This window comes from Heloderma suspectum, chromosome 5, assembly GCF_057233095.1.
Source record: "Heloderma suspectum isolate Gila_16-S chromosome 5, 16-S_ref, whole genome shotgun sequence".
NCBI lineage: Eukaryota > Metazoa > Chordata > Lepidosauria > Squamata > Helodermatidae > Heloderma > Heloderma suspectum.
The window spans coordinates 75,157,022-75,183,749 of NC_139462.1; the positions used below are offsets into that span (position 1 = coordinate 75,157,022).

Genomic DNA, 26,728 nt, shown 5'->3' on the forward strand with positions numbered 1-26,728 from the left:
GTGGTTAGTTTGCCTGGCTAGGTGATGTTCAACCTGTTCTGGATGAGGTTGCATGCCCCCTGAAGGATCAGGTTCATAGTTTAGGGGTGCTCTTGGATCTAGAACTGTCACTTGAGGCACAGGTGAACTCAGTGGCATGAAGCACCTTTTATCAGCTTTGGCTGATATACCAACTATGCCCTTATCTGGACAGAGATAGCCTAGCTACAGTTATCCATGCTCTGATAACCTCTCATCTGTGGGGCTACCTTTGAAAATGGTCCGGAAACATTAGCTAGTCCAAAATAGGGCTTGGTTGTTAAAAGGGACTGGCCAACGAGATTATATTACGCCAGTGCTTTTCCAGCTGTACTGGCTGCCAGTCCATTTCTGGGCCCAATTCAAAGTGCTGGTGTTAACATTGGAAGCCCTAAATGGCTTGAGACCAGGTTATCTGAAGGGTTGCCTCCTCACATATATGCTTGCCCAGACCCTAAGATCATCCTTAGGGGTCCTTCTCCGGGAGCCTCCACCAAAGGAAATGAGGCGGGTGGCTACCAGGAGGAGGGCCTTTTCTGCTGTGGCCCTCTGGCTGTGGAATGAGCTCCCTAGAGAGGTTCACCTGGTGCCTACATTGTTCTCTTTCCGGCACCAGGTGAAGACCTTTGTATTCTCCCAGTATTTTAGCATTTTAGCTTCTTAGGGTGCAATCCTATCAGGATAGGCGGCTGCCTCTGAACTCGGAGTGCAGGGCAGGAGCAGCACAGAGGGGATCTTCTCCTCCGCTCTTCAGCCACCCTGCATTTGTGGCTAGACAGCTGAAATCGGCTGGGGGCGGAGACCAGACAACGCATAGGAAGCGTCAGAAAGGCACATCCACCCTCCCTGCCCTGGCCCACCTCCAGGAACGCCCCGTTTTCACTGCTCTGCGCTGCTCTGACAAGTGCAGAGCGCAGGGCTGATCTGCGCTGCCCACAAGGCAGAGCAGGAGGGGGTGGAGGTCGGTTCTCAGGGAACTGACCTTGGAGCGCGGGCTCCAAGGTCACTTCCCGGGAACCAACCTATCCCTATGGCCATCTAGCCGCTGACTAGCAGCCATAGGATTGCGCCCTTAATCTTTTAGCTCTGGTGTTTTAAATCTGTATTTTAAACCTCTGCATTGGTGCTTGGTTTTATTCTGGCTTTACTGTTATATTGTGGTTTTAAGATTTTATATTTTATATTGTTTTATGGTGCACTTTGTGGTTTTAATTTTTGTGAACCGCCCAGAGAGCTTCAGCTAGTAGGCAGTATATAAATGAAATGAAATAAATATAAAATTACATTACATTACATTACGCAATAGGGCACATAGTTTTTTACCTGAATATATTGTTAACTACTGAACAACACACATTGACACAACAGCTGGAAGAATGATTGTAGAACGATAGAAGCCATGTTGTACAACTTAGTGATGTTAGACAAAGAGACTCCATAACCGGTTGGCGCCTCAGTTTCGTAGAAGCCCAAGTGGCGGGAAAAATGTAGGCGGAGCAAGAAGGGAACCATACTGACGCGCTCATGACTAATGGCTTGGTAAGCTGGTGTACTGGCTGTTTATTGGCTATTGGCTTGGTAAGCTGATGTGCTGACTGTTTCATTGGTTACTGGCAAGAACAATAGAAGTGATAAGGTATAAAAGGTTTTTGCACACGTGCTTCGGGGTCCAGACTGCTCTGCACCCGTTTTGCAAAACGATCAATAAAATAAGTGTTGGATCCACTGCTGCCTGCCTGACATCCTTTCTTTCTTTCTTTCTTTCAACCAGAAGCAAGAACTTTTTATCTAACAATTTGGTGCTGTGACTCGGATCCTGCTTCGGGGCGCGTCCCCTTCGCGCTGAGCCGAGGGGCCGCGGAGGAGGAGTGGCCACAGGCGGTTGTTTTACACTGCCTTCTCCTCACGTCGGCGGCGGCGGAGACGCTTGGGGACCAACGCCAGAGGGAGAGGGAGACGTGATCACCCCTTTTTGGCACCGGCAGTGGATTAATAGGCAGCTGCACGTGGCTGTGGGCAGGACAGAGGAGGCCTTGGGGTAAGTGAAACAACTTACTTTAGGGGACACATGCGGGACGGTGGTTCGTTTGTGATTGTGTGAGACGCCTACGGGCGAAGCGAGTGAGGAGCCCCGATCTGCATTTCCTTGTCTCGGCGACGGGCTGGGTCAGAGGAGGGCGAAGCGTGAGATTTGTTGAGTGAAATCCCACCGTCATGGGCGGGTCCCAATCCAGGCCCTCGGAAGAGTCCCATACGCCCTTGGAGTGTTGTTTGCGCAACTGGTCACATTTCAAACAAGATTATGGAACTAAAATGACAAAGGATTGCCTTGTCTTTCTTTGTGCCTGGGAATGGCCGGTATTAGAACCCAAATGGCCACCCGAGGGGTCTTTTGACCCAACACTGGTATCTGCTGTGCGTATAGTAGTAACACAGAGGGGAAGTTGGGACCAGTTTCCCTATATTGATTCATGGGCAACTTGCGTGCCCCTCGGTGGCAGGCCCACCCCGTGGGTAGTTAAATGTATGTCCTTGGCCCTCCCTGTGATAACTGGAAAAAAATTGACGAGGAAAGGGACACCTAAGGTGGTAGTTATGGCCCCCGAGGATCCATTACTTCCTCCTCCCTATGGGACGGCTGTCGCGGGGGGACCACGCCTGCCCCAGCCTCCATTTCCTCCAAGGGAGCCTGCCCAAGAGTTGCAACCATTAAAAATTCCCGAGATGGACCCCCCGCCCCCCGTGAGCCAAGGTCCGGCCCTGGGTCTATGACTGAGTTCGAGGACACTCTCCAAGATCGTTTGGACACCCTTGAGAAAAATTTCAAAGAGATGAGGGGTGCTTGGGGGCCTCAAACTCAGGAAGAGGCGCCTGATAAAGAGGGGGAAACCAAAGGAGGGCCTAATTACAATTTATGAAAGGACCCTCAGCCACCAGTAAAATTAACTTTCCCTATTATAGAGGTCCCCGATCCTACCGCCCAACACCCTCAGGGGACAATGTTTGTTTACGTCCCCTTTACGACGTCTGATCTGTACAATTGGAAACAATTCAATCCTCCCTTTGAGGAGGACCCTGGCCCATTGTTGTCCTTAATGGAAAATGTGAGGCTCACACACAATCCTACCTGGGACGACACACAGATGTTGTTGAACACTTGTTTCCTTAGTCAGAAACCGACTATTCTTGTGGGGGTGCGAACTAAATTTAGAGAGGAGAACCCCCAGGCGACTGAAGAGCAGGTGGCAGAGGTTTTGCCCATTGGGAGGCCTGACTGGGGAGTGGCCACGGCAGCGCAAAGGCAATTACATGCCGAATACTTTCGGCTTGTCTTGGCGGGCATGAAGCAGGCCGCTCGAAGGGCCCCCAATCTGCAAAAGGTTTTGATGTTAAAACAGGACAAAAGCGAACCCCCCACCATTTTCCTCCAAAGGCTGAGAGAAGCCTTTGCTAAATATACTGACATCGACCTGAACGACCCAAATAACCTACGAATTCTCACAACGCAGTTTGTAGGAAATAGCTGCCAAGATATTAGAAAGAAGTTACAAAAAGTCGAAGGAGGACTGGCGGCTGATTTGGGAGTCCTGGTTGAGGTAGCCCAGAAAGTTTATGAAAGACAAGAGGTAGAGGAGGAGAAAGAAAAAGATAAGAGGCAAGCAAAACTACTTGCTGCCATTCTCAGACCAGAAAAAGGAGGGATTAAGAAGGGTGGTGGAAAGGGGAACAGAAAAGGGCCTCCCTTAGGAAAAGATCAGCGCGCTTTTTGTAGAAAGATTGGACACTGGAAGCAAGACTGTGAAGCCCTAAAACAGAAAGAGAAAGAAAGCAAGGGGGAAGAACAAAGAGTGTTGTATGAACAAGAAAGAGATTAGGACAGACCAGGGCCCGGCCCCCTCTTGGCCATCTCCGAGGCAAGATGGGACCCCATGGTCAAAATTAAAGTTGGGGGCCGCTCCTACGATGCCCTTGTAGACACAGGGGCTGCCTTATCCATACTCCGCTTGAACAAGCCACCAACGGGAAGTGGGGGAACTACCACCATAATGGGGGTCGAGGGAAGGGCAACGCGAGTGCCCCTCTCTCGTCCTTTACTAAATTTGGAGAAACACACCTAGAGCACGCGTTTGTCTGTACCCCCTCCTATCCAGTGGCATTGTTAGGGAGGGACTTATTGACTAAGCTCCAAATTGAGATCACTTTCACTCCTGATGGAAGAATGGAAGTACGGCTCCCCAAGCAACAGAGCAGCAACTATCAAATGGCCCTTCTTAGGGCCATAGAGGAACCCACCTCAGAGGCAAATGAAGACTGGTGCTTAATAGAAAACAGAGTCAATCCACTGGTTTGGGCCGGGGTTGGAGGGGCCTCTCGTGCCAAATCGGCAGCACCATACAAAATTCCTCTCAAGGAGGGGGCGAAACCAGTCCATGTGAAACAATATCCCCTTTCCCATCAAGGGAAGCTGGGTCTACAACCAGTAATAACGAAGCTCCGAGAGGAAGGTCGACTCATCGAGATAATGTCCCCCTACAACACGCCCATTCTTGCTGTGTCAAAAAGGGGGGGCAAGGGTTTTCGCCTTGTGCAAGACCTCCGCCTCATTAACCAGCAAATCGAGGCCCCCATCCTGTGGTCCCTAACCCACACACCCTTCTCATAAGAATTCCAGGAGATCATGCATGGTTCACTGTCATAGACCTAAAAGACGCTTTCTTTAGCATCCCACTCCACCCTGATTCGAGGCCTTTGTTCGCTTTTGAATGGGAAAGCCCAGAGAGTGAGTCGAAGGTTCAACTAACCTGGACAGTGATCTCTCAGGGGCTAAATCTTTCACCAGTCGTTTTTGGCCAGCAACTTCAAAGGGACCTCGAGCCTTGGGTCCATCAACACCTTGAAGTGCACCTCCTCCAGTATTGTGACGACCTCCTGATTTCAGCCAAGGCTAAGGACATGTGCCTAAATGGAACAATTTCCCTCCTTAATCATCTAGCAGAGGGGGGCTATAAGGTGTCAAGGGAGAAGGTGCAGTTAGTTCAACCAACTGTAAAATTCCTAGGTTACCACCTAGCCAAGGGGACCTGAAGCTTGGGATCAGAAAGAGTTGAAGTCATTTGTGACACACCTGTCCCTACGTCCCCCCGCAAGCTAAGGGCATACCTGGGATTAACCGGATTCTGTCGGCTATGGATAGCCGACTATGGGGAAATAGCACGGCCATTATATGAGGCACTGCAAAAAGACAAATTAGACAAATGGAAATGGACCAAAGAAATGAATAAGTCTTTCCTCAGCCTTAAAGCTGCCCTTGTGTCACCACCGGCCCTCGCCATGCCAAATCCCAGTCGACCGTTTAGACGCTACGTGCATAAGAATAAGGGTGTAGCCTCGGGAGTACTCTGCCAACGGATGGGCCCTTCCTGGAGGCCAGTGGGCTACTACTCCAAAGTCCTTGATGTTGTTGCACGAGGATGGCCAAGTTGCTTGAGAGCAGTAGCAGCGACGGCCTTAATCTGTACTGAAGCTGAAAAGATGACAATGGGAGGGACCATCGAAGTCTGGGTGCCACATGGGGTGCCACAAATCCTAGGGTCAGGGGGAGGAAGCAAATTCCTTAACCCAGCTCGGCATTCCCGATATGAAATAGGCTTGCTAATGAACGAAAGCCCCACTTTCAAGGCCTGCTCTAGCTTCAATATCGCCACCCTGTTACCAGCAATACAGGCCACACGTGGGCCGGGGCTCCCAGATTATGGTTGTCTTGAAGTGCTGGATTTAGATACCAAGGGTCGGCCAGATCTTGAAGATGAACCACTAGAGGGAGCTGAAGGTTTGTTTGTAGATGGGTCCAGTTATATGCTAGATGGAAAGCGTTACACAGGGGTGGCTGTCGTCACCCAAAGCGAGAGTGTCCATGAAGAACAACTGCCTCCTCATTTCTCCGCCCAATCCGCTGAACTGGTGGCCCTGACAAGAGCTTTGCAGGCAGGCAAAGGAAAGCGGGTAACTATTTACACTGACAGTAAGAATGCTTTTGCCGTTGTACACGCTCACGGGCAGTTATGGAAAGAGAGGGGATTCCTCACAGCAAATGGATCCCCAGTTGCCAATGGCGGCTTAATTGTGGACCTCTTAGATGCCCTTCAGTTACCCTTACAAGTGGCTGTTATCCACGTCCGAGCCCATGGAAGGGAAAAGGAGGAAAAGTGGAAGCAAGGAAATCAAAGAGCTGATGAGGCCGCGAAGAGAGCAGCCAGGGAAGGAATCCAAGGAACATTCCTTGTCCTACCCAGAAGGGAAGAGCGCCCCATATACTCCCCCTCTGAGTTGCAAATGGCACAAGAACACAAAGTGAGTCCCCGTGATGATGGATGGATCCAAATGACGGATGGAAGACTGCTACTCCCGCAGACCCTGCAGGGAGCTATCCTGGAACAAGTGCATCATTCTCTTGGACACCCTGGGGCATCAGCCATGATTGACTATTGCAAGAGGCTATTTGTCTCTCCTGGCCTAACTGTACGCGCCCATGGACTAGCCACAACCTGTGAGGTCTGTCAGAAAACTAACTCCCCCAGGGCACCCCCTCCACCAAAAGGAGGGCGACCATGGGCATACTATCCCTTCCAGAGGGTACAGATTGATTTTGCTGAAATGCCACTGTGTAGGGGTTACAGGTATTTGCTTGTAATAGTGTGTCAAATGACGGGGTGGGTAGAAGCGTTCCCATGCAGAAACTGTCAGGCAAAAACTGTAGTTGCTAAGTTGTTACAGGAGGTGGTGCCCCGGTTCTCCTTGCCTTTAGTTATAGAATCCGACCAGGGCTCACATTTTACCTCAGCTGTTACGCAAGGGTTGGCTCGAGCCCTGGGGGTAGAGTGGCACCTACACTGCCCCTGGAGACCCCAGGCGAGTGGGCAAGTTGAAAGAACCAATCGGAGTCTCAAGGAGACTCTAACCAAGCTCCAGCAAGGGGTAAGACTCACTTGGGTTGAGGCTCTGCCAATAGCTTTGACAAAGCTTCGAAAAATGCCAAGAAAAGACATAAAGCTGTCCCCCTTCGAGCTAATGTTTGGATTCCTGCCTCGGGTACACTGTGGAAGGAGGGAGGAGGTCAAATGGGAAATGGGAGATCAAATGTTAAGGGGCCAGTTAACTTCTCTACAGTCTGTTCTTTCACAGCTACGAGCCTACTCTGTCCCATTCCAGAGATTGCTGCTAGATGCTCCCATCCATCTTTTCCAACCGGGAGATGACGTATTGCTGAAAAAGTGGAATAAAGAAGCTTTAAAGGAGGGGTGGGAAGGACCCTACCTAGTGGGACCAATCAGTCATTCATGTGTAAAACTTGTAGGTTCTAGCAAATGGACACATTGCAGTCGGTTGAAGCCATTCAGACGACCCCTGCTTCCTCCTGTCACCCGGAAAGAACAGGAGGACACGGGCAATGGTCCTCTGCTCCCTGACACCTCCCCGGAAGCTGCCAGGGACACAGGCGAAGAAGCCACCCAGGAGCCACAATTGCCTGTAATATATAAGTAACAACATCTGGGAAAAGCTCGGGTTCGAATTACAAAAAAACCTGTAATATGAAGCAAGTATTGTGGGTGGTGTTGATAATGCTAGTCAAAGAAATATTAACATGGGTGGTGATGCCTCAAGGGTTTAGGCTTGACAACTTTAAAATAAAACCCCAAAACGCCACACCTGTGCCTCCCAAACCACCTCTAGTGCAAATTCCCAAACCACCTTTGGTGCAAATCCCCGAGGGAGAGAAGCGTCCCTGGAAAGTCAGGTTAGGAATCCCAATAACAGAGGAAATTGACAATGTGTGGTTAGAATGGGTAAAGTATACTGCCAGATCCTTAAATAAGTCTGACTGTTTTGTTTGTGCCGCAGGAAGACCGGTAGCGAAAGTGATGCCTTTACCTCTAGGATGGGACACTCCCTCCCTCCTCACCTGTATGATCCACTTGTTCCAACACCCTGACGCATGGGGGGAAGAGGAGTGCCAGACTCTCAATAAGCTATACCCTCCTCTCAAATTTAAGAATTGTGTTAGACCTTCCATAGTTTTTTTGCAACAAAGAAACCATACTGGATGCATACACCGGGACCTTACAGGGATGGGGGAGCAATTGGGGAACTTGACAAGCAAAATAAAATGTGTTAATTCCACCCACTTTAGGAATAATTTCCTTCCAATCTCACGGGCTGATCTCTGGTGGTACTGTGGAGGTCTAGAGTTATATGAAGTGTTGCCCTCTAATTGGTCCGGAACTTGTGGATTAGTCCAATTGGTGGTCCCCTTTTCAATTGCATATCATCCAGCAGAAAGAACTAGCCAACCCCGACGGAAGCGGTTGGTAATCCCTTTTGATGATCAAATATACATTGACTCTATAGGGGTGCCACGGGGAGTACCAGATGAATTCAAAGGGAGGAATCAAATCGCTGCAGGATTTGAGTCTACCTTGTTTTGGTGGGTGACAATTAACAAAAATGTAGATTGGATCAATTACATTTATTATAATCAACAAAGGTTTATAAACTACACCCGTGATGCTGTAAAGGGATTGGCTGAGCAGCTAGATGCCACTAGCCAAATGGCCTGGGAAAATCGGCGTGTTCTTGATATGATGTTAGCAGAAAAAGGAGGGGTTTGTATTATGCTAGGTGGGCGATGTTGCACCTTCATCCCTAACAACACTGCTCCAGACGGCACAGTAACGAGGGCCTTACGGGGCCTCACTGCCTTATCCGAGGAATTAGCCAAGAATTCAGGGATTAACAACCCTGTGACTGCCTGGTTGGAAAGATGGTTTGGAAAATGGAAACACCTAGTGGCCTCGATCCTTATCTCGCTTGCAGTAACGGCCGGAGTCTTAGTACTATTTGGTTGCTGCATTATCCCCTGTGTCAGAGGCTTATCCCAGCGATTAATTGAAACCGCTCTTTCAAAACAGATGCTCTTGCTTTATTGTACCAATAAAGAGGCTCCGTTTTAAGATGCTTTAAGACGTGAGTAAAGACTTAAAAGGAGGGAATTGTTAGACAAAGAGACTCCATAACTGGTTGGCGCCTCAGTTACGTAGAAGCCCAAGTGGCGGGAAAAATGTAGGCGGAGCAAGAAGGGAACCATACTGACGCGCTCATGACTAACGGCTTGATAAGCTGGTGTACTGGCTGTTTATTGGCTATTGGCTTGGTAAGCTGATGTGCTGACTGTTTCATTGGTTACTGGCGAGAACAATAGAAGTAATAAGGTATAAAAGGTTTTTGCACACGTGCTTCGGGGTCCAGACTGCTCTGCACCCATTTTGCAAAACGATCAATAAAATAGTGTTGGATCCACTGCTGCCTGCCTGACATCCTTTCTTTCTTTCAACCAGAAGCAAGAACTTTTTATCTAACAGTGAGGAAAAATATTTTCCCTTAAATTGTCAGTTGACTGGCATTTGTCAGCAACAAGCAAAAAAGTGCAAATATGGCATTTAAAATATTTATTATCTTCTGTGCAGAATCTCCCAAATGAACTGCCAAGGAACTGCTAGTTTAAGAAAAAGAATTCCAACTTGCTCAAAACAACTTCAAAAATGTTTAAAAAGTAACACTATAATGTATTCCTCCAGCACATAAAACTATTAACAATGAACCAAAATCAAAACCTTAACAGCCACTCAAATCTTCAAATATACGGCCCCCATCCAAACTTGAATGTAGCAATCTTATTTTTTCCTCTCATCACAGAGGTGATAAAAAGTCACATATTATAACACCTGGAAATCACACAATCAAATCTTACTTAGAAGATGGAGAAATAAGCCTATATATAAAAGGTGTTATTGTTTTGTTGTTTTTAATAGAAAACACTCTGCTACCATTTCCACATCCTATGAAAAGAAAAGGGGGAATTGTTAGTTTTAATTAAGCTGTGGCATAATATCATAGAAGAGTAGGCCTCAGCAGCAAGTCACAAACCACTTAAGGGCATTATGAAGAAATTTCAGCATACCAATTTCTCTTTTATGTTAGAAAAACTTTTTCTATTATTCTGGAAGAAAGTTAAAGCAAATATACAAGGAGCTTTATTATAGCAACAACACATAATTGTTCACATGTGCTACAAGCCTGCCTAAACACACTTCCATGTGGCAGCATCTGAAACCTGGTTACTATGGGAATGGCCCCGATTATATACAGACACCACACCAGGGTCAGTGCTGTGGCCTCCAGCAGCAAAAAGACTGGGAAAGCCATAAAAGAAGCTGCTTGGAGAATGCTCTGAAGCCTGAATTAAACAGCTAGAAAATGGTTTGTACATGGAAGGAGTATGTGGAATGGCCCAGGGACATAAACCTAATCTTAAAGAGATTCCTTCATTCCTTCCTTTCCCCCATCCTCCTTTGATAGTGAACAGCAGCATATAAATACTACTACTACTACTACTACCCTGCCTCAAATTTTCTGAAAAACATGAACATTCTAATCTGACAGGTTTGCCACTTCCATTTCATCCATGCTTTCCTCACAAGGACAAAGGATAAAAGGGGTAGATCACAACATGCAGTTGGCTGGAAGTTCCAATGTGTGTGTATATGGATTAAAACAAATTCTTCATCAGTGACCATGTGCCTTATGTTTTCCCACTTCACTCATGCTGGAAAAACATTGTATGCAAAAACAGACTTCAAGGGCAAAACTAGATGTGACATTTGTCACAGATTTTCCCTTTCATAGTCAATTTTTTTAAAAAAAAATAAAGAGGCTAGCATGACAGAGGTCCCAAATCGAAACCACAGTTTGCGGGGAGAAGGGCTTTAAGCCTCTGCCCCTGTTGTGGTCCTGACTGGAAGCAGCCTCCACCCATGCCTATTCAGAATGGGAGAAAAACTCCCATTGGCACCAGTGAGATCTCCCCCCATTATATATGGCAGGCATGGTGCGGAGTGGGGAGTGATTCCAATCAGGATTTCACTTCCTTCCATGCTATGGTCTTGATCCAGCTCATCTCCTCACTAGCGCTGGCTATTTATTTTTTTGAAAAAAATTACTACACAAGGGCAAACTATGTGACAAGCAACATATCTATTTTTGCCCTAAGTAGCTGTTTCTACAGAGTTCTAAAATAAATGACATGTTGAATGAAGGCTGATTTTCAACTCATTAAAGCTAGAGTACAGTGTTACCAAGGAGTTATATTGATATAATTAAACTTGTTTAATTCATTTCACAAAGGGTGTGTGTGTATCGGGGGGGGGGGAATAACAATAATAGTTCTCCTTTTAGCACACCACCATAGAAAAAAGAACAATTAAAAGCTTTTCATTCTTTAATATACATAGCAACTTGTTATAGTGTCAGCTCTCTTTTTATTTGTATGATAATAATTTCTTACCTTGATCAAAAGGTCTAGGTGGACTCCATGTGCGAAAATAATCATCCTGTAGCAGAAAAAGAAAGCACATGTTTAGAATGTGCAAAGTGTAAATACATGCAGGGGGTGGGGGGACCCAGAAATACAGAAGGAATATACAAACCTCAACTTCCTGCAAAGGGTGCGCAGCAAAAAAAAAAGACACAAACAAGAAAAATATATTATTATCATACAGAAACACTAATTGCAGGGAACAGAAAGATATTTGCTAATGAAGAACTAAAAGTAACCATCTGCCAATCCACAAGTCAGATGAAAAAGTACCTGAACTGAGAGATACCCAACTAGCCATAACATTTAAATAGTTTCCCACACAATTGGTTATCACGTTGTGAGGCTTCACGTCCCAACCAACATTTTTTTAAACTGCTGGCACAATAATTCCCAGTATGCTGGCAACAATCCATGTGGTAAGAAGTTCTAGATGTTATAGCTGGAAATCTCTCTACAGAGGGAAGCTGTTTTTAGTAACTTTTCCATGGTAGTGTAATGTCAGACCATCTTAGACCATCAACTTCAGTGAACTTGCTCTGTATTACTTGCTTTTACTGTGTGTTTCTAAGCTTGCCATTCACAGAACTGAGTTTCAAATTTCCTTTAACTGCTGAAAAAATCAAAGTATGACAGTTCTAAATTATGGTCTGGATCCATATTTAGTCATACTTAAGAGCAGATTTGTTGTAATCAGTGGGCCTTAACTTAGTCATGACTAGCTTAAGTCCCATTGATTTCAATGGGTCTACTTCAAGTCTATATCCAACCCTATTCATTTTTTGAACTACTGCTCTGTGTTAACATTTGCAATCAACTCTCAATTATCTTATGGTACGTTTGGCCTTCTTGGATTTGTGAATAGGATGATTTCTGGTTTTGCCTAAGGTACTTATTGCCTGATGGGATCAGGGATTGAGAACTTTACTGTTCCTTGATAGCCTTAGCCTTTGAAATGGAATGCCCATCGGCGTTGGAGGGTAGGGACAAAGAAACAATTTGTAGGCACTTTGAATTGGGAGACAGGGAAAACAGATGTGCAAGATGGTTGAAAGTGAAGCACCTTGGATTTCAGCTGAATACATATAGGAATGTGCTTATTTATTTTATTAATAAAAACAGATCTTACAGATCAGATCTTAAAAACAGATAAGTCACCAGTGCTCTCTCATTCACAACGAAATCCTGCAGTGTTGCTCCTGGAATTTCTCACTGCTTGGGAAATTGAGGAACACCTATCAACCCCACTGTAGGCTTGTCCACATGAGCACAACCTTGGGCAGCTTTCAGGAAATCATATTGACTGATATGTATGCTAGTTCTTTGAACTGTTTGCCCCAACACCCAGCAGCTCGCTACCATTTCATGTTTGCAAGATAAATAGCAGTATGTTATTATAATCTATGTAAGAATACAGTAGTATAACACTTATTACTAGAGATCTACCAGACCAATTTTGCTCATTTCTTTTAAACTGAAGATTGAGCAGTGTAGACGTGAAGAAAATTTGGGGACTTCTTGAGCTTTAATAGCAAAACGCTATATGTATTTGCTCCGCACCAGTCTCCTATTGCTCTACAGTTCAATGCCAGTTTATTTGCTCCACATCAAACAGTGCCTGATCTGTCACCACGTGTTTTCAACCTCCATTACCTGCATCTTCCTGCTTTCCTTTTTTCAGTTTAGGTTTGTTTTTATTCACTTCGCTTCACAGGCAGGCTTCATGGGGCACTGGTAGGCCTTGGGGCGGTTGCTAGGGGCAACAGCCACACTCCCCCTGCCTCAGATTGTGTTGTTGCATACAGGACAAATCAGAGGGAGAGGAGAGAGGGGCTGCCAGTGCTCCTCCCATGATGGCCTGTGCGCGAATGGAGTTTGTGTGTGTGTAGGTGTGAGAAAGAGGGGGGTAGTGGGTAGGGTGATGTGGCAGGAGTGGCCAGGGTGAAAGACTGACACCATATTGGATGGCTCTGGCTCAGGACAGGTGAAAGGCAGTGTTTTTCTTCTGTCTCCCCAGCCCCCATCTCACCTTTTCTTTTTTAGGCCCTGGTGAAGATGGGGTGGGGCTTCTTGGGTGCAACAGAGGAGCAGTGGGTCCATCTATGCTTTCATGTAATGGGAGGGCATTCTTATTGGAAGGAAGGAGGCTAATTGTGTGGGTGAATGAGAGGGAGGAAGGTGAGTAGGAAGACCTCTGTGGTTCCCTGGAAGCAATGCCCCCTTCCTCTGGCCCTACACTCTTTGCCCCCAACCACAAAGATTGTTTGGTGGTTTCCCAGCATTTGTACAGGTTTCCCTCCAATTCTATACAGTTGAAATGCCTCTCCTAAGGCTTAGTTACTGACAGTAAGAGTTTTAAACTAAAATATGCTGGTATTTTGGCCTCATCCCTTTTGCCTTCAGCCCTGCCCACTACTGGAATGCATCCCCCACCCCATACTTCTCTTTAATGGACTTTGACCCTCAGACTGAAAGAGGTTCTGCATCCTTGTCATAAACCAACAACATGCATGGTGTTGCTAAAATGCCTTGATTTACAAGCAAAGAGACTACCATGTTAGAGCTGAGTGCTCAGCATCTCATTGAGAAGATCAACTAGAAGAAAAGTGCACAAATGGGTGCCCCTAGAACAGCGGTTTCCAACACAGCACCTGTGGGTGCAGTGGCACACACCAATACCCCCATGTACACCTGCCAGACCCCAACTGCCAATTTCCTCCTCAACCCTGCCCCCACCCCGCCATGCTCATATCAACAGCCATAACAAAGAACTATGGCTATTGGGCAGTATAGAAATGTAAGAAGGAAGGAAGGAAGGAAGGAAGGAAGGAAGGAAGGAAGGGGCAGAAAGAGGTGAAAGTGGAGGTGGCAAAGGAAATCACGGGTGGGTGGGTGGGAGGAGGAGGATGAAGTGAGTGAGAAGGGAAAAAGCAAATTCAGCACCAGTTCTTAAAGTTACAGAGATCTTATAATTATCAGCTGTAAATAGTTCAGGGAGTGGAGAACCCAAAAGAAGCTAGTCTCTCAGCAGAGCCAGTGGAATGTCCCTGCTTCCCTTCTCTCTCTGCTCTGCAGCCTGATAGATTGGCTGCTGCTAGGAGACAGTTGAAGGAGAACCAAAGTCTCTCAGCAGAGCTGATGGAAAATTATGCCATATACTAACAGCAAGCTATGAAGAAAGACCTTTTAGAGATCTACCCACATTTGATTTAAAAAAAAAAAAACACCGTTGCTTGGACCTAGATGGAACACAGATGTGTCCAAAGACACTTAACACTAGACGTTTTTCCAGTGTGGACATAACCTCAAGAAAATGGCAGAGTGTATGAAATATATACCATGACAATTTCTTTTACCCCACACATCCAAACAGCTGTTTCCCCAGTCTACTCAGAGTCAGCTTATTTTCAATATTGCCAATATGTTCCAATAATTTTTGTCTCACTGACAGACACAATACAACCTGTCCATCAAGGAACTAGTGGTGTGACTTCTCTGTATGATTCCTCTTTATTAGCATTTTCTGTTTTAAATCCAAAGGGTTCAAACCAAAAACTACTTCCATCAGAACGGACCCAACCCAAAGGGTTTTAAACAGCCATTTATAAAGAAGCCATCATTTGTATTCTCAGCAAAGGGTATATGGAATTTTTGAACTAACTCTGAAATTGTTTGGCATTTGCCTGCTAAATTTAATTCCTATTTTTTAGAGTGTAACAGTCACTTGCTAGAGAAGGGATGGAGAACCTCAGGCCTAGAGCCCACCTGGGTTCCCCAGATGGCCCCACCCCCTCCCATGGTCACACCTCTTTCCCCCAGCCACCAATCGCTTGGTAGTTTCCCAGCTTTTCTGCAGTTTTTTTCCCATTCTAAAAGGGTTGAAATACCTCTCCCAAGGCTTAGTTACTCACAGTAGGAGGTTTAAGCTATAATATGCTCATTTTTAATTTAATTTTTTGTATTTTTGGCCCCATCCCCTTTGCCTTTGGCCCTGCCCTCACTAGAATACAACTCCCAAGAGCTTCTCTGAAATTGAATTATGGCTGAAACAGGTCCCACACCCCTGTGCTAGATCTGAGTTGTTGTTGTTGTTGTTGTTGTTATTGATTACATTTCTATACTGCCCAATAGTCAGAGCTCTCTGGGTGGTTTACAAATATTAAAAACTTTAAAAATACAATATACAGAGATTAAAAACCATTTACATAAAAAACACATGAACGGACAGTATACAAAAACGAAACGTATCTAAAACAACTTCAAACAATCTCAAAAACAAACAACCATAACCATAAAACATTCCAGGATCAATTAAGTACTTGTCATATACTGCCGAACACCTGGGAGAAGAGAAAGGTCTTAACCTGGCACCGAGAAGATAACAATATTGGAGCCAGGTGGGTCTATTGGGGAGATCATTCCATAATTTGGGGGCCACCGCCGAAAAGGCCCTCTCTCTTGTCGCCATCTTCCGAGCTTCCCTTGGTGTAAGCAGCTGGAGGAGGGCCTTAGATGTTGAGCGTAACATACAGGTAGGTTCGTGTTGGGAAAGGCGCTCCGTCAAGTATTGTGGTCCCAAGCTGTGTAAGTCTTTATAAGTTAAAACCAGCACATTGAATTGGGCTCAGAAACATACAGGCAGCCAGTGCAAGCGGGCCAGAGTCAGTCTAATATGTTCGGACCTTCTAGTCCCCATTAGCAATCTGGCCACAACATTTTGCACAAGGTGCAGTTTCTGAACCGTCTTCAAAGGCAGCCCCATGTAGAGTGCAGTGCAGGAATCTAACTTGGACATTACCAGAGTGCAGACAACTGAAGCCAGGTTATCCCTGTCTGGATAGGGGCATAGCTGGGCCACTAACCGAAGTTGGTAGAAGGCACTCCATGCCACTGAGGTAGGGATGTCAGAGAATTCTGCCACGGATCTCGGTGAGGCCGAATACCAGTGCATTTGGCCCCCTGAACTCCATGGTGGAATGGCCTGCCACCCCCCCGCGGATCCCCCCCGGGACAAGACTTACCTGGGGCGGATGTTCCGGGCGGCGGCGGCTGGTCTTCCGACCGGCTGCCACCGCCGTCGCCATTTGCAGTCTTGTCAGGGTTTTTTTTTTACAAGACGTGATAGGCTACGTAAAGATTTACGTAGCCTATCATGGCTGCTGGGTAAAAAAAAAAAAAACGCGTACACAAATGGCCACCGCCATTTGCGTTCCTTATTTTTGGCCGTCTTAGTCTACCTAAATATTTACGTCGACTATGACGGTGAAAATAAAGGGGAACGTAAATAGCGTAGGGGGCGCTATTTGCGTCCCTTTTTGATTCGCCGTTTTAGCCTACATAAATATTTACGTAGGCTAAAATGGTGAATCAAAAAGGGACGCAAATAGCGCCTGCTACACTATTTGCATTCCCTTTTATTTTTGCCGTCATAGTCTACGTAAATATTTAGGTAGACTAAGACGGCCAAAAATAAGGAATGCAAATGGCAGCGGCCATAGCCACCGCCATTTGCGTACACGGGGTTTTTTTGTTTTTGTTTTTACTCAGAGCCCTCCGCAGCCGGAAACCCGGCTGCGGACGGCTCTGGCCTGGGCCTGGCTGGATGCTCCGCGGAGCTGCCGCGGAGCACAGCCGGCCTTGGAGGATTCCGGGGGGGAGGAATGGATCGCCTCCCCCCCCCGTCGAGGATTCCGGGGGGAGGGACGGAACGCCTCCCCCCCCCACCATCAACATAATCCGCAGAAAGGTAAGTGACTTTCGTACATCCCTACACTGAGGCCACCTGAGACTCAAGTGACAAAGATGGCTCAAGGAGAACCCCCAAGCTACAAATCTGTAGGTTCAGTTATGGCAACATGAAACAAAGACGTGTTGAGCCACATTGTGTCTCTTTATGTGGATTACAATTTAAACTTAAGTAGATCATAACTTTTTATCTGATGCTTTCAGACTGAGCTGATATGGGATGCTTTGTCAGAGGAAGCATCAGAAAGTGAAGTTTCTTTTCTGTGGACCGAATCCAAATTGCCGCATATCCAATAGGGCTTATTAGTAGCAACAGACCCCAAAGCCCTATCGAAGCTCCCTCTCCCATAAATTGAATGGGCCACTGATCCACATCCCATTAATCATAAAGGGGCTGCAGCTAAAAGAAAAGAAAACCTATGTGTATGTAGAAATATTTTGCATGCATACATAGACCTACCTGGATCTTTACCTGTACATTTAATAGTAGATGAAATTCAGCATGCATTTTTATTAGGATTCCCTTTTCTGCTGACTGTCTGGGTGGGGGCAATGGGTAGAGAAATTTAAGGTTTTTAAGCTCAACTAATGCATTCTTCATTTACAAATTAGTCTCTAGATTTCATATTGAATGAAAAGGGGTAGAAAAATTGTTTGCTTTTTTCTTTTTAAAGCACTGTTTAGTGGAAGTGAAGGAGAGAGGTTATGTTTCATCTGATTTCTAACTTGATGAAATAGATAGGTAGAGAATTTCTTCGTGCAGTTTAGTAGGTAGTATGGGACCATCTGATGAATTAATTATGAATCACGGCTATGTCTAAATTAAGGAATATACAAATTTCATTCCTCTAATAGCAACCTTTCATTTGGTTTGAGAAGATTATTATTTTACTTTTAACCTACAAGGGCCCATGCATTACTGAAGACTTGCCTATTTTTTTGTAGGCTGTGATATGCATATGATATGGACAGGTCACTAGCAAAGAAATCACTCTTAACTAAATAAGGATTTCGCAACCAATACATTTGGAATGCAATCCTATGGGTTGTGCTCTGACTATCCTATGCCCTGCTGGCAAGAGCCAGGCAGGAAGAGGACAGAGCCAATTTCACTTCCTTTCCTCCATTTAAATTGCAAAAAACACCTAGATCGGCCTCTGAGCCATCTTTGTTGTTCAGTCGTTCAGTCGTGTCTGACTCTTCGTGACCCCATGGACTGTAGCACGCCAGGCCTTCCCGTCCTGCGCCCTCTCCTGGAGTGTGCTCAAGTTCATATTCATTGCATCGGTGATGCTATCTAGCCATCTCATCCTCTGCCGTCCCCGTCTCCTTTTGCCTTCAGCAGCAAGTGAACTGGAAAACCCATAGGACTCTGTGTATGCTAGCCTCTCCTCCCCCCTGCCCCCTTCTCTCTCTCTCTCTCTCTCTCTCATGAGGTCACAGTTGCAACCTCATAGGGGAAGCTTTCCGCGGTGGTTGAAAGGGGGTAGAGGAGGGAAGATCCACAGTCAGATCTTCTCCTCCATGCTCATAGCTCTGTCTACAGATGAAGAGGAGGAGATCTGCAGATTCCTATGGTGCCCCAGACAATGTCTAGCAGCCACAGGATTGCTCTCTCTCTAAAGATTACTGAAGTCACAACTTTTGATGACCAATCACAGGGATTAATTTTGCTGTTATGAACTGTAAAATGCCATATGCTTCCACCCCATACCACACCACATCCTTAAGGTGACTGGGCAAAGGTCACATTCTTGCTTGTCACATGCCAAATCAGTAAATTCTATTCCATTTCTCCAGAAGTTTAACTACTGGTGCTAAAGGCCACCAAGCAGTGTTAGTACTCCAAAGTTCATATGAATTAAATCATGGGGGGGAGAGGAAGGGGGGTCTCCAAGAGAATGAGGGCGAAAGCAACACCAATGTCAGAATATTTCAATGTGGGGAGCTTCTGAGGTAAGCTAGACTCTACATTCCATAGACTTTTCAGTCAGTAATCATGCACCATTTGCAAAAGATCCCATCCTTGAGCCTAGCCAGGATTCCATAAGACCCTTGAGTAATAAGACATAGGGTGCTCTGGGAAGAAGAAGCAGGGAGTACTTTGCAACTAGAGACTCAAACTGTCCTATGTTTATTTGGCCTTTGAAAAGCTTGAAGCATTAGTGTCTATTATTTATGAAGGGTCCCCGACAAATGGACACTGCAATGTCCATTGGATACTGGATGTTTACATCATTTGAACTGTGGAATATATGAGCCTTCATGATCAGAAATGCACAGATGGTTAAATGAAAAATACCAGTGATTATTTTCATCCACTTGCCTTCATCTGTTTTAGTAAGGAAGTTAAAGAGGTGAAGCATATTCCAAGCTACACTGATAGCTTTGACATTATTTACTATTAGTTTGACAGTATGGAGTATACTGCTAATAAGGATTATATGTATATAACTGAACAATTCCCACTGCACACATCCAAGTTTTTCCAGAAGAACTATACAACATAATTTCACAATTAAAGAAAAATTAAAAAGTCACTTCCTATAAAATGCCACTGGGGCATAAAAAACTTGCAACAAGTCCATTAGCCGGCCTGATGTGTACAAACGTCCAGTGTATGTACAGTTTCTCCAATAAAAATATATAATGAACTAGAGTCAGTCCAGCCCTCCCAGATTAAGATCAATAATGAAAAAAAAAGGGGGGGAATATTCAAGATAATAGAATTTCTTAAATTATATCTACATCTGTAAATATACCAAGGTGATTAACAGCATTTTACCTTTGCCATTATTTTTAGCATTTTTATCATTTATCTCTGGCCTAATAAGAACCCTTTCTGGGATGGCATAATGGAATGAGCTACTGGTATTTTTTATTAGATCATCGAAAGAAAATATTAGCTCTGTACTTCATACAGCAACCTGACCGGCCATCATGGCTGGGGAATATGGGAGTTGTAGTCTAACACATCTGGAGAGCACTAGATAGGGGAAGGCTATCATAGAGCAAACACTCAACATGAGAATTTGCTGTAATGTATAGTACAGAATTGACAGACTCTACCATTTTCCTTTATACATAGTCAGCCGGTAGGCTCTTTCATTAGAAGTACATGGTCCAATGAAAACTATGTTGATGATAAGGAGGATCACCATCCCTTCCAGTAACAAATTTAGTGGCTCCTTGTCCATCAGCTAGCCAGCAAAATGAGGCAGTCCATAAACCAAGTAAGGGTTTTTAGTCTCCTCAGATATGCAGGAAAATATTCCCGCCCTGAAACTTCCCCACCCTCTGCAAGCCTCAAACAGCACAAGGCTCTTGTTCTAGGTGGATTGGAGCCCTGAAGATAAGAATTTCTGTTAGGGGTTAGAGATACACTGCAATGTTTTGTTACAAGTTCCCACTTGTTTCTTCTAAGCCAAACTTGGTTGTTCTATGCCTATCAGCTGACCAGTGAAATGGGACACCCATAGACAAGATAGTGGTAAACTAGAGGACCCCCTAAGTACTAGCTTGTAATTTAAAAACAACAGACAAGTGTGTGCATTGCACTTCAGGAGACACAGAATGTTACGTGCATTAGTTGGCCAGGATGAGTGGGTGAGGAGAGGGAGTAAATACATAAAAATAAGCCTCAAACAGCTTGCTTTATGTAGGGGTGGGAATTAACATTAAGGGTATGCATGTCATGAGGCATGCACCCCTGACTGTAAACCTCTCAACCCCTGAGTCCAGGATTCCATATGTTTTTAAGGACTCCGACTACTTTGAACCTACAGGAGTCCTTGGAGAAGAGTAATTAATTGGGATCACAGGAAAAATACATTTCTGATTCTATTTCATCTTCCCTTAAGGAATCATAGAATTTTAGAGTTGGAAGGGATTTGGGGACCAACTCCCCAGTTGCATCAACAGCATCCCTAAGAGATAGCCACTGCTTAAATACCTCCAGTGAAGAAGAGCCCACCACCATCCAAAGCAGTTTGTTCCACTACTTAACAGCTCTTACCATTAGAAAGTTTCTCCAAAGGTTTAGCCAAATTCTGTTTCCTTCAGGAGAACTAAAATTCTAGATGCCTGAAGATATTTTTGCATGGCATGTGCCTGCTGTTCTTCCTGTGGCCCTGGCATTCTCATGTTGCCAAGAGCCTAGTTTTCTAGCCTTCAGATTTGTCACCAGGAATGTTTTAAATCTCTAGCCAATACATCACACAAAAATGAGCATCAATGGAACTAGCATTTGGCTTCTTTCTAAGAATACATTCAAATGATATTGTGATCTTTATAGAAAGTTCATTCAAAAATGAGAAAGCCTTGGACATGTAATAAAAATACAGAATATACTGCATAAGAGGAAATATTTCATCAAGGATTAATAAATGCTTAAAAGATTTTAAATAGAAAACTGTCATACTTTTGACCCATATTCTGTTCCAAAGAGAATTTGCTAAGTTGCAACTGTAGAACAAACACTTGATCTATTATTTTCAGACTTTAAAAATGCACATATTCTGTCTCTGAGCAAACAGATATTTCATATCTAATCCTTGAAGGTCATCCCATTAGTAAATGTTTGGGAGAGCAAGTCAATAGAGGATGAGCAATCACCTAGATAATAAACTCCATAAGAAACAACTAAACTATGTTGTTCTTATTTGTGCTTGACAACCAGAGCAAAACTATTATCAGAATTTGTTAACAGTATCCCCTAGAAACACTAACCAACAGTCATTACAAGATGCAAATTTGGAGAGAAAGAAAATATTGTATGAGGGATATCTTGACTGGGTTTAATATGGAGCATTGTAGATTTTAGCATATAAGCAACAAGCTGGCAATTCTGTTCCACAGAAGTTCCACTGATTTGCTAAGTGTTAGTAAGTATTCTTGTTCCCTCATTGTCATGTTGGTAATAATCTTTACTACATTCCCACAGGGGTTGCTTACAGTTTTCTTGGACTCCAGCAGTGTAGCAGTAATTTTTGAAGTGCAGGAACTCATGACAACAGCTCCCATACCGGCTACATTGTCTTCTTTTTTTTACAACTGAGCGAGTCCAAGTTTTGTTGGGACACCCCCCCACACACATACATTGTGCCAATGGAGGCTTTTTTCCTAAGCCCTGTAGCTGCACATGGAGGTAAGGCAATGATCCCTATTATTAAATGAACTTTAATTATCATTAAATGCAATTATTAAATAAAAATTGGACGCCAGCAACCGTACATACAAATTTAATATGAAGAAGCTCACTACACCTTTAAAATAATTTCTAGTTTGACTCTAAAAGTCCAGTGACAAATGGATACATTTCAGACAATTTCTACCTTACCTTTAGGCCTCCAGTTTACATTATCCTATATTGCTGGATTCATATGTCATGCTTAAACAACAAAACCCAGGGGGTTTTTTAACCCTAAAATTATCTAAACCAAAGTTCCCTTTTAGAAGTCAGGAGTATCCTTTACACACATAAGAGATCAAAACTGATGTTTTAGATTTTATTTTACTTTGCACAATTTCTGTCTTTTAACCCACTAAATAGTAATACTGACGAGCCACAAACATTTGTACTTTTTCAGCCTTAGGCATAGAGGGCAGTATCCAACACTGCCACTCCACTTATGCTGTCAACGTCCCACTAGCATAGGTGACCTCTAGTGGTATGCCAATAGCATAAACTGGTGTGACGGTTTTCTCAGCTTATGCTATTGGCATACCACTAGAGGTCACTTATGCTAGTGATACATCAATACTGTAAGCAGACTGGCAGTGTTGGGTACTGCCCTTGACACATCACAAGTTCCTGCTTCCCACAACATTACTGGAAGCCACTACCTGAAAATGTTTGGTCTACCCTACATACATTACACCAGTACATAAGGAGTGGAATGAATGGGGAATCATTCCAGTTCCCCATAGCATGGATTCATGCATGATGCAGAGTGATTACAACATGAGTATCTGTCAGCTTTTGGAAGTGGAGATCCACATGAACAGGTTCATATCCCTAACAGTCAATCTTGTTTTAAACAATCTTATAGAATATGCAAGACTTAGTAATATAAACAGTATTCAGTTCCCTGTTGCACCCACTTCTATGCTAATTGGCTGCTCCATTCTTTTAAATTTACTCTGTGTGTGTGTGTGTTTGTGTTATATAACCAGGACTAATTAGAAACTCCCACTCCTCATGAAAAATGGAGACTGTTACATTCAGTTCAATAATTCCACAGCAGCCTCAGATTCATCATCATGTGTTAAGTGAGGAACAAACAATTGGTCCTAATTAATGATTATAAAGTAAAAGATACTTTCTTGATGCAAGTTCACAACTATGAAAGCAGAATGTTCAGAAACACTCCACATGGCTTTCAGTGCTATATATTTTTTACAAGTATCTAATCATCATCCTTGGTATCCTGGCATCCTTTGTTTTGCACACCGCGTTTAACTTTAAACACCTTATTTTGCTTCCAGCACAAAAGTCTGCACAAAATCACACACAAAATAATTTTGAGAACTTGTAAGGACAGAAGTGAAATGCAACTTTTAAAAACTGATTTGGCCCTTTGTATTAGAACATTCATATGGAATTGATCATAAGAACACCATGGGCAGAGACAGCAAATGCCAAGAAACAAAACTCCTATGTGTTTAGAAAATTTCACTGGGTTATTAAATCTTGTAATCACCAAAATAAAATACCATGTACCAAATGGTGTTTGGGAACAAAAAACCAAATACCATAGCAACACATAAGGATTATTTAAATTACTGCATAAAACCATTATATAAGGGCGATAAAGCATTAACTATTTTAAGAATCAAAGGAAAAGCAGCAGACAAGCATACCAGGGCTGGGTGGGGGCAGTTAAGGAAAAAAATAGTGGCAGCAAGAATATCACTAGCTGTTGTGGGTAGGATGGAGATGCACCTATTTTGCTCTATGTATTCCTTCTGCTAAGTCGCATGATTATTTCCTACATGTTCAGAAGCCTAAAAAATATTGTTTGATCGGTAGTGAATGTTATACCTAGTCCAGTAAAGAAGAAGCCAAAGAAAGGTGAAGAACGAGAGATGATGGAGCACCTCTGTAAGTCTAGCAAGTGGTAGAGAGGGCTGCAAGCATGGATAGAATGTTTTCTGTTCAGGAAATGGAGGATCAGGCATTAACTTTTACTTGACCTTTTGGGCTGCCAGTTCTCAAGAACTTAATAGTGTAATGCGCAACCATGTAGCTACCAATGTGCTTTCCAAAGTAACATGCATGAACTCTTTGACTCTATGACAGAACATTCCAGTTTTGCTCATAAAATTTAAATCAAGTAAATATTTGAGATGCAAATACAATATGAAAGCTCTTATCAAAAGTTCAACAGGCAAAAATATGCCTTTAAAAAAAAATCCCTCAGAAATGTCTATTGTCCTAACAAAGTAATATTAGCTAGTTTACCATATGTACATTTAATCAACTTTATTCTAATTTTAACAGTCAAGACTTAGGTATTTTGAGGGGAGGGACTGTAAAATGAACAGACAAGAACTATCAGAGAGGCGCACTGGGAGGGTCTGAATTCCAAGAGGAGTCGATTCCTGTCAGGAATTCAGTCTGATTTTGTAAATTCAGAATTCTAGCACCAAAGTAATGTTACACTTCGTACACCATCTCTACTGTTGAGCCATATTTGTTTTGCCTTTCAATAATTCACCACAGATAATTTCTTACCCAAATCTGAGCCACCTGCTGTGGCTGAAAGCTGGGACATCACCAATCCTTTTCTGAGTCTGATAACAGTGGCCTGCTACATCAGCGACCCTATGAGAAAAGGACTCAAGGTAATTTGTCACTGCCTTCCCCTCTATGCTTCCTGTAGTTCTCACTGTGCAACTCATTACACAAGAGAAATACATTTTAAAAAATCATACTTATTTAAGATGTAGAAGTTCCCCCAAATAGGAAGCACCAGTCTCTTGTGCTCCTATTCGTCTCAGATGGTGCAATGTGTTTGGTGTTTTTTTCAAAACTAGTAAGGAGGGGAGAGTAGCCTTATGTTTAGCTGTCCCTCATCCAAACAGAGAAACCAGAGATTCAGCAAGATCTGCTGCTTATCAAGATGAATCATTAATGTACTAACCCTATATTACAAGACAGACTTGTTGGGCATGTAGTTCCTAAATCTAAACTCCATCATGTAAACAGAGAAGTGAAAAATAAACAAACCACCTCAGTATCACTACTGTACACCTCAGTATCAGAGATTCCATAGGAGCCAGTATGTTGTATTCTGGAAAGAAGAACTAGCATTAATTTCCAATCAAGTTTGAGCAAACATGAGCAAAAGTTTGAGCAAATTTGAGAAAAAAATGTTTTAACAGATTCTGTCATTAAACTCAAAGTTCAAATTGCTTTTTCTTGTTCAGCCCCCAACTAACCTACTTCCAAAAATGCATCCAGATAGTTTCAAATGCTTCATTGCTACTACTGTACTTTGAAGGGAAATTCAGCTATGCTCAGGAGCATAACAAGCCTTCATACATTCTAATTTCTTGATCACTTGCACTGGCATGACCTTAATTTTCTTAAGCAGTTTGTATTCATCCCCTGAGAAAATGCTCTCTGTTTATGGAATCTGCCTGTATCTATCTTCCTTTATGAATATTGAAGCACAGAATGTAATTCAATTTTTGTCAGTGTCTTCCTTTCTGGTTAATAAACTGTTCATTGTGAGGATGTGTCACCTCATCAATGATAAGTAAAAAAAGAAACTAATGAGACTACTTACCCTCATGAATATAATGAGATGCAGCAAGAAACAGTAGCCAGGCTACAGCTGATTATCTGTGCCAGTATAAAAAGGCCTGTCAAGAGGAAATATCCTCCTGACTATGGCCAGTGAATTTGCTGAACACACAGTAGGCCCTAGTGAGAAAAGCTACCTCTGACTGCAGTATTATTTCATACTCAATAAAATCCACATTGCCTAAGCAAAACAGAATAAATTCCTGACGTGGCTAGCAAAAGCCAACTTTTAAGAACTGTTAGTAATGGTAATCTTGAAACCCTAGATACACCAGAAACTCATTTAAAATACAGAGAAAATGAAGAAGGTTGAGTTAAGGTCGAATATGCTCATAGTGCACAACATGTACAGCATATATGTAATGGGAGACAGAAATAAATTCAATTGAAATGAATGAAGATTAGATGGATTAAGATTGTGATAAACTGTGCAGCAGTACTTTGACAGCCAGTGCCTATTGGGTACAACAATCAACTCTTGGGCATAGATGGCCTTACTTTCAGGTGGCCCTAATCCAAACCCACATACACACTAGTAGACTGCCTTCACACTCCTGTATATGTCAGAACTAAAAAAAGGTTTGATGTGACAGAAGCAGCTCAGCAAAGTAGGCCACAAGGACCCAGACACATTGACACCAAAACTAGATACACTGGAGAGACTCTCCCCAACCAGACTCAGATATGAACTTCAGGGGCCCATAAAAGCCCACCTCAAGTAAGAAACA

The 26,728-nt window shown here is 43.7% G+C and overlaps 1 protein-coding gene across 1 annotated transcript in view; it reads right to left on the reverse strand.

Annotated features, from left to right (window-relative positions):
- Positions 1-26,728, reverse strand: part of SPOCK3 (SPARC (osteonectin), cwcv and kazal like domains proteoglycan 3) — a 224,992-nt gene that overhangs the window by 128,085 nt on the left and 70,179 nt on the right. The window contains exon 3 of the mRNA XM_084856398.1: positions 11,417-11,462. Coding sequence (XP_084712524.1) covers positions 11,417-11,462 — 46 coding nt within the window. The remainder of the gene's footprint in view (positions 1-11,416; positions 11,463-26,728) is intronic.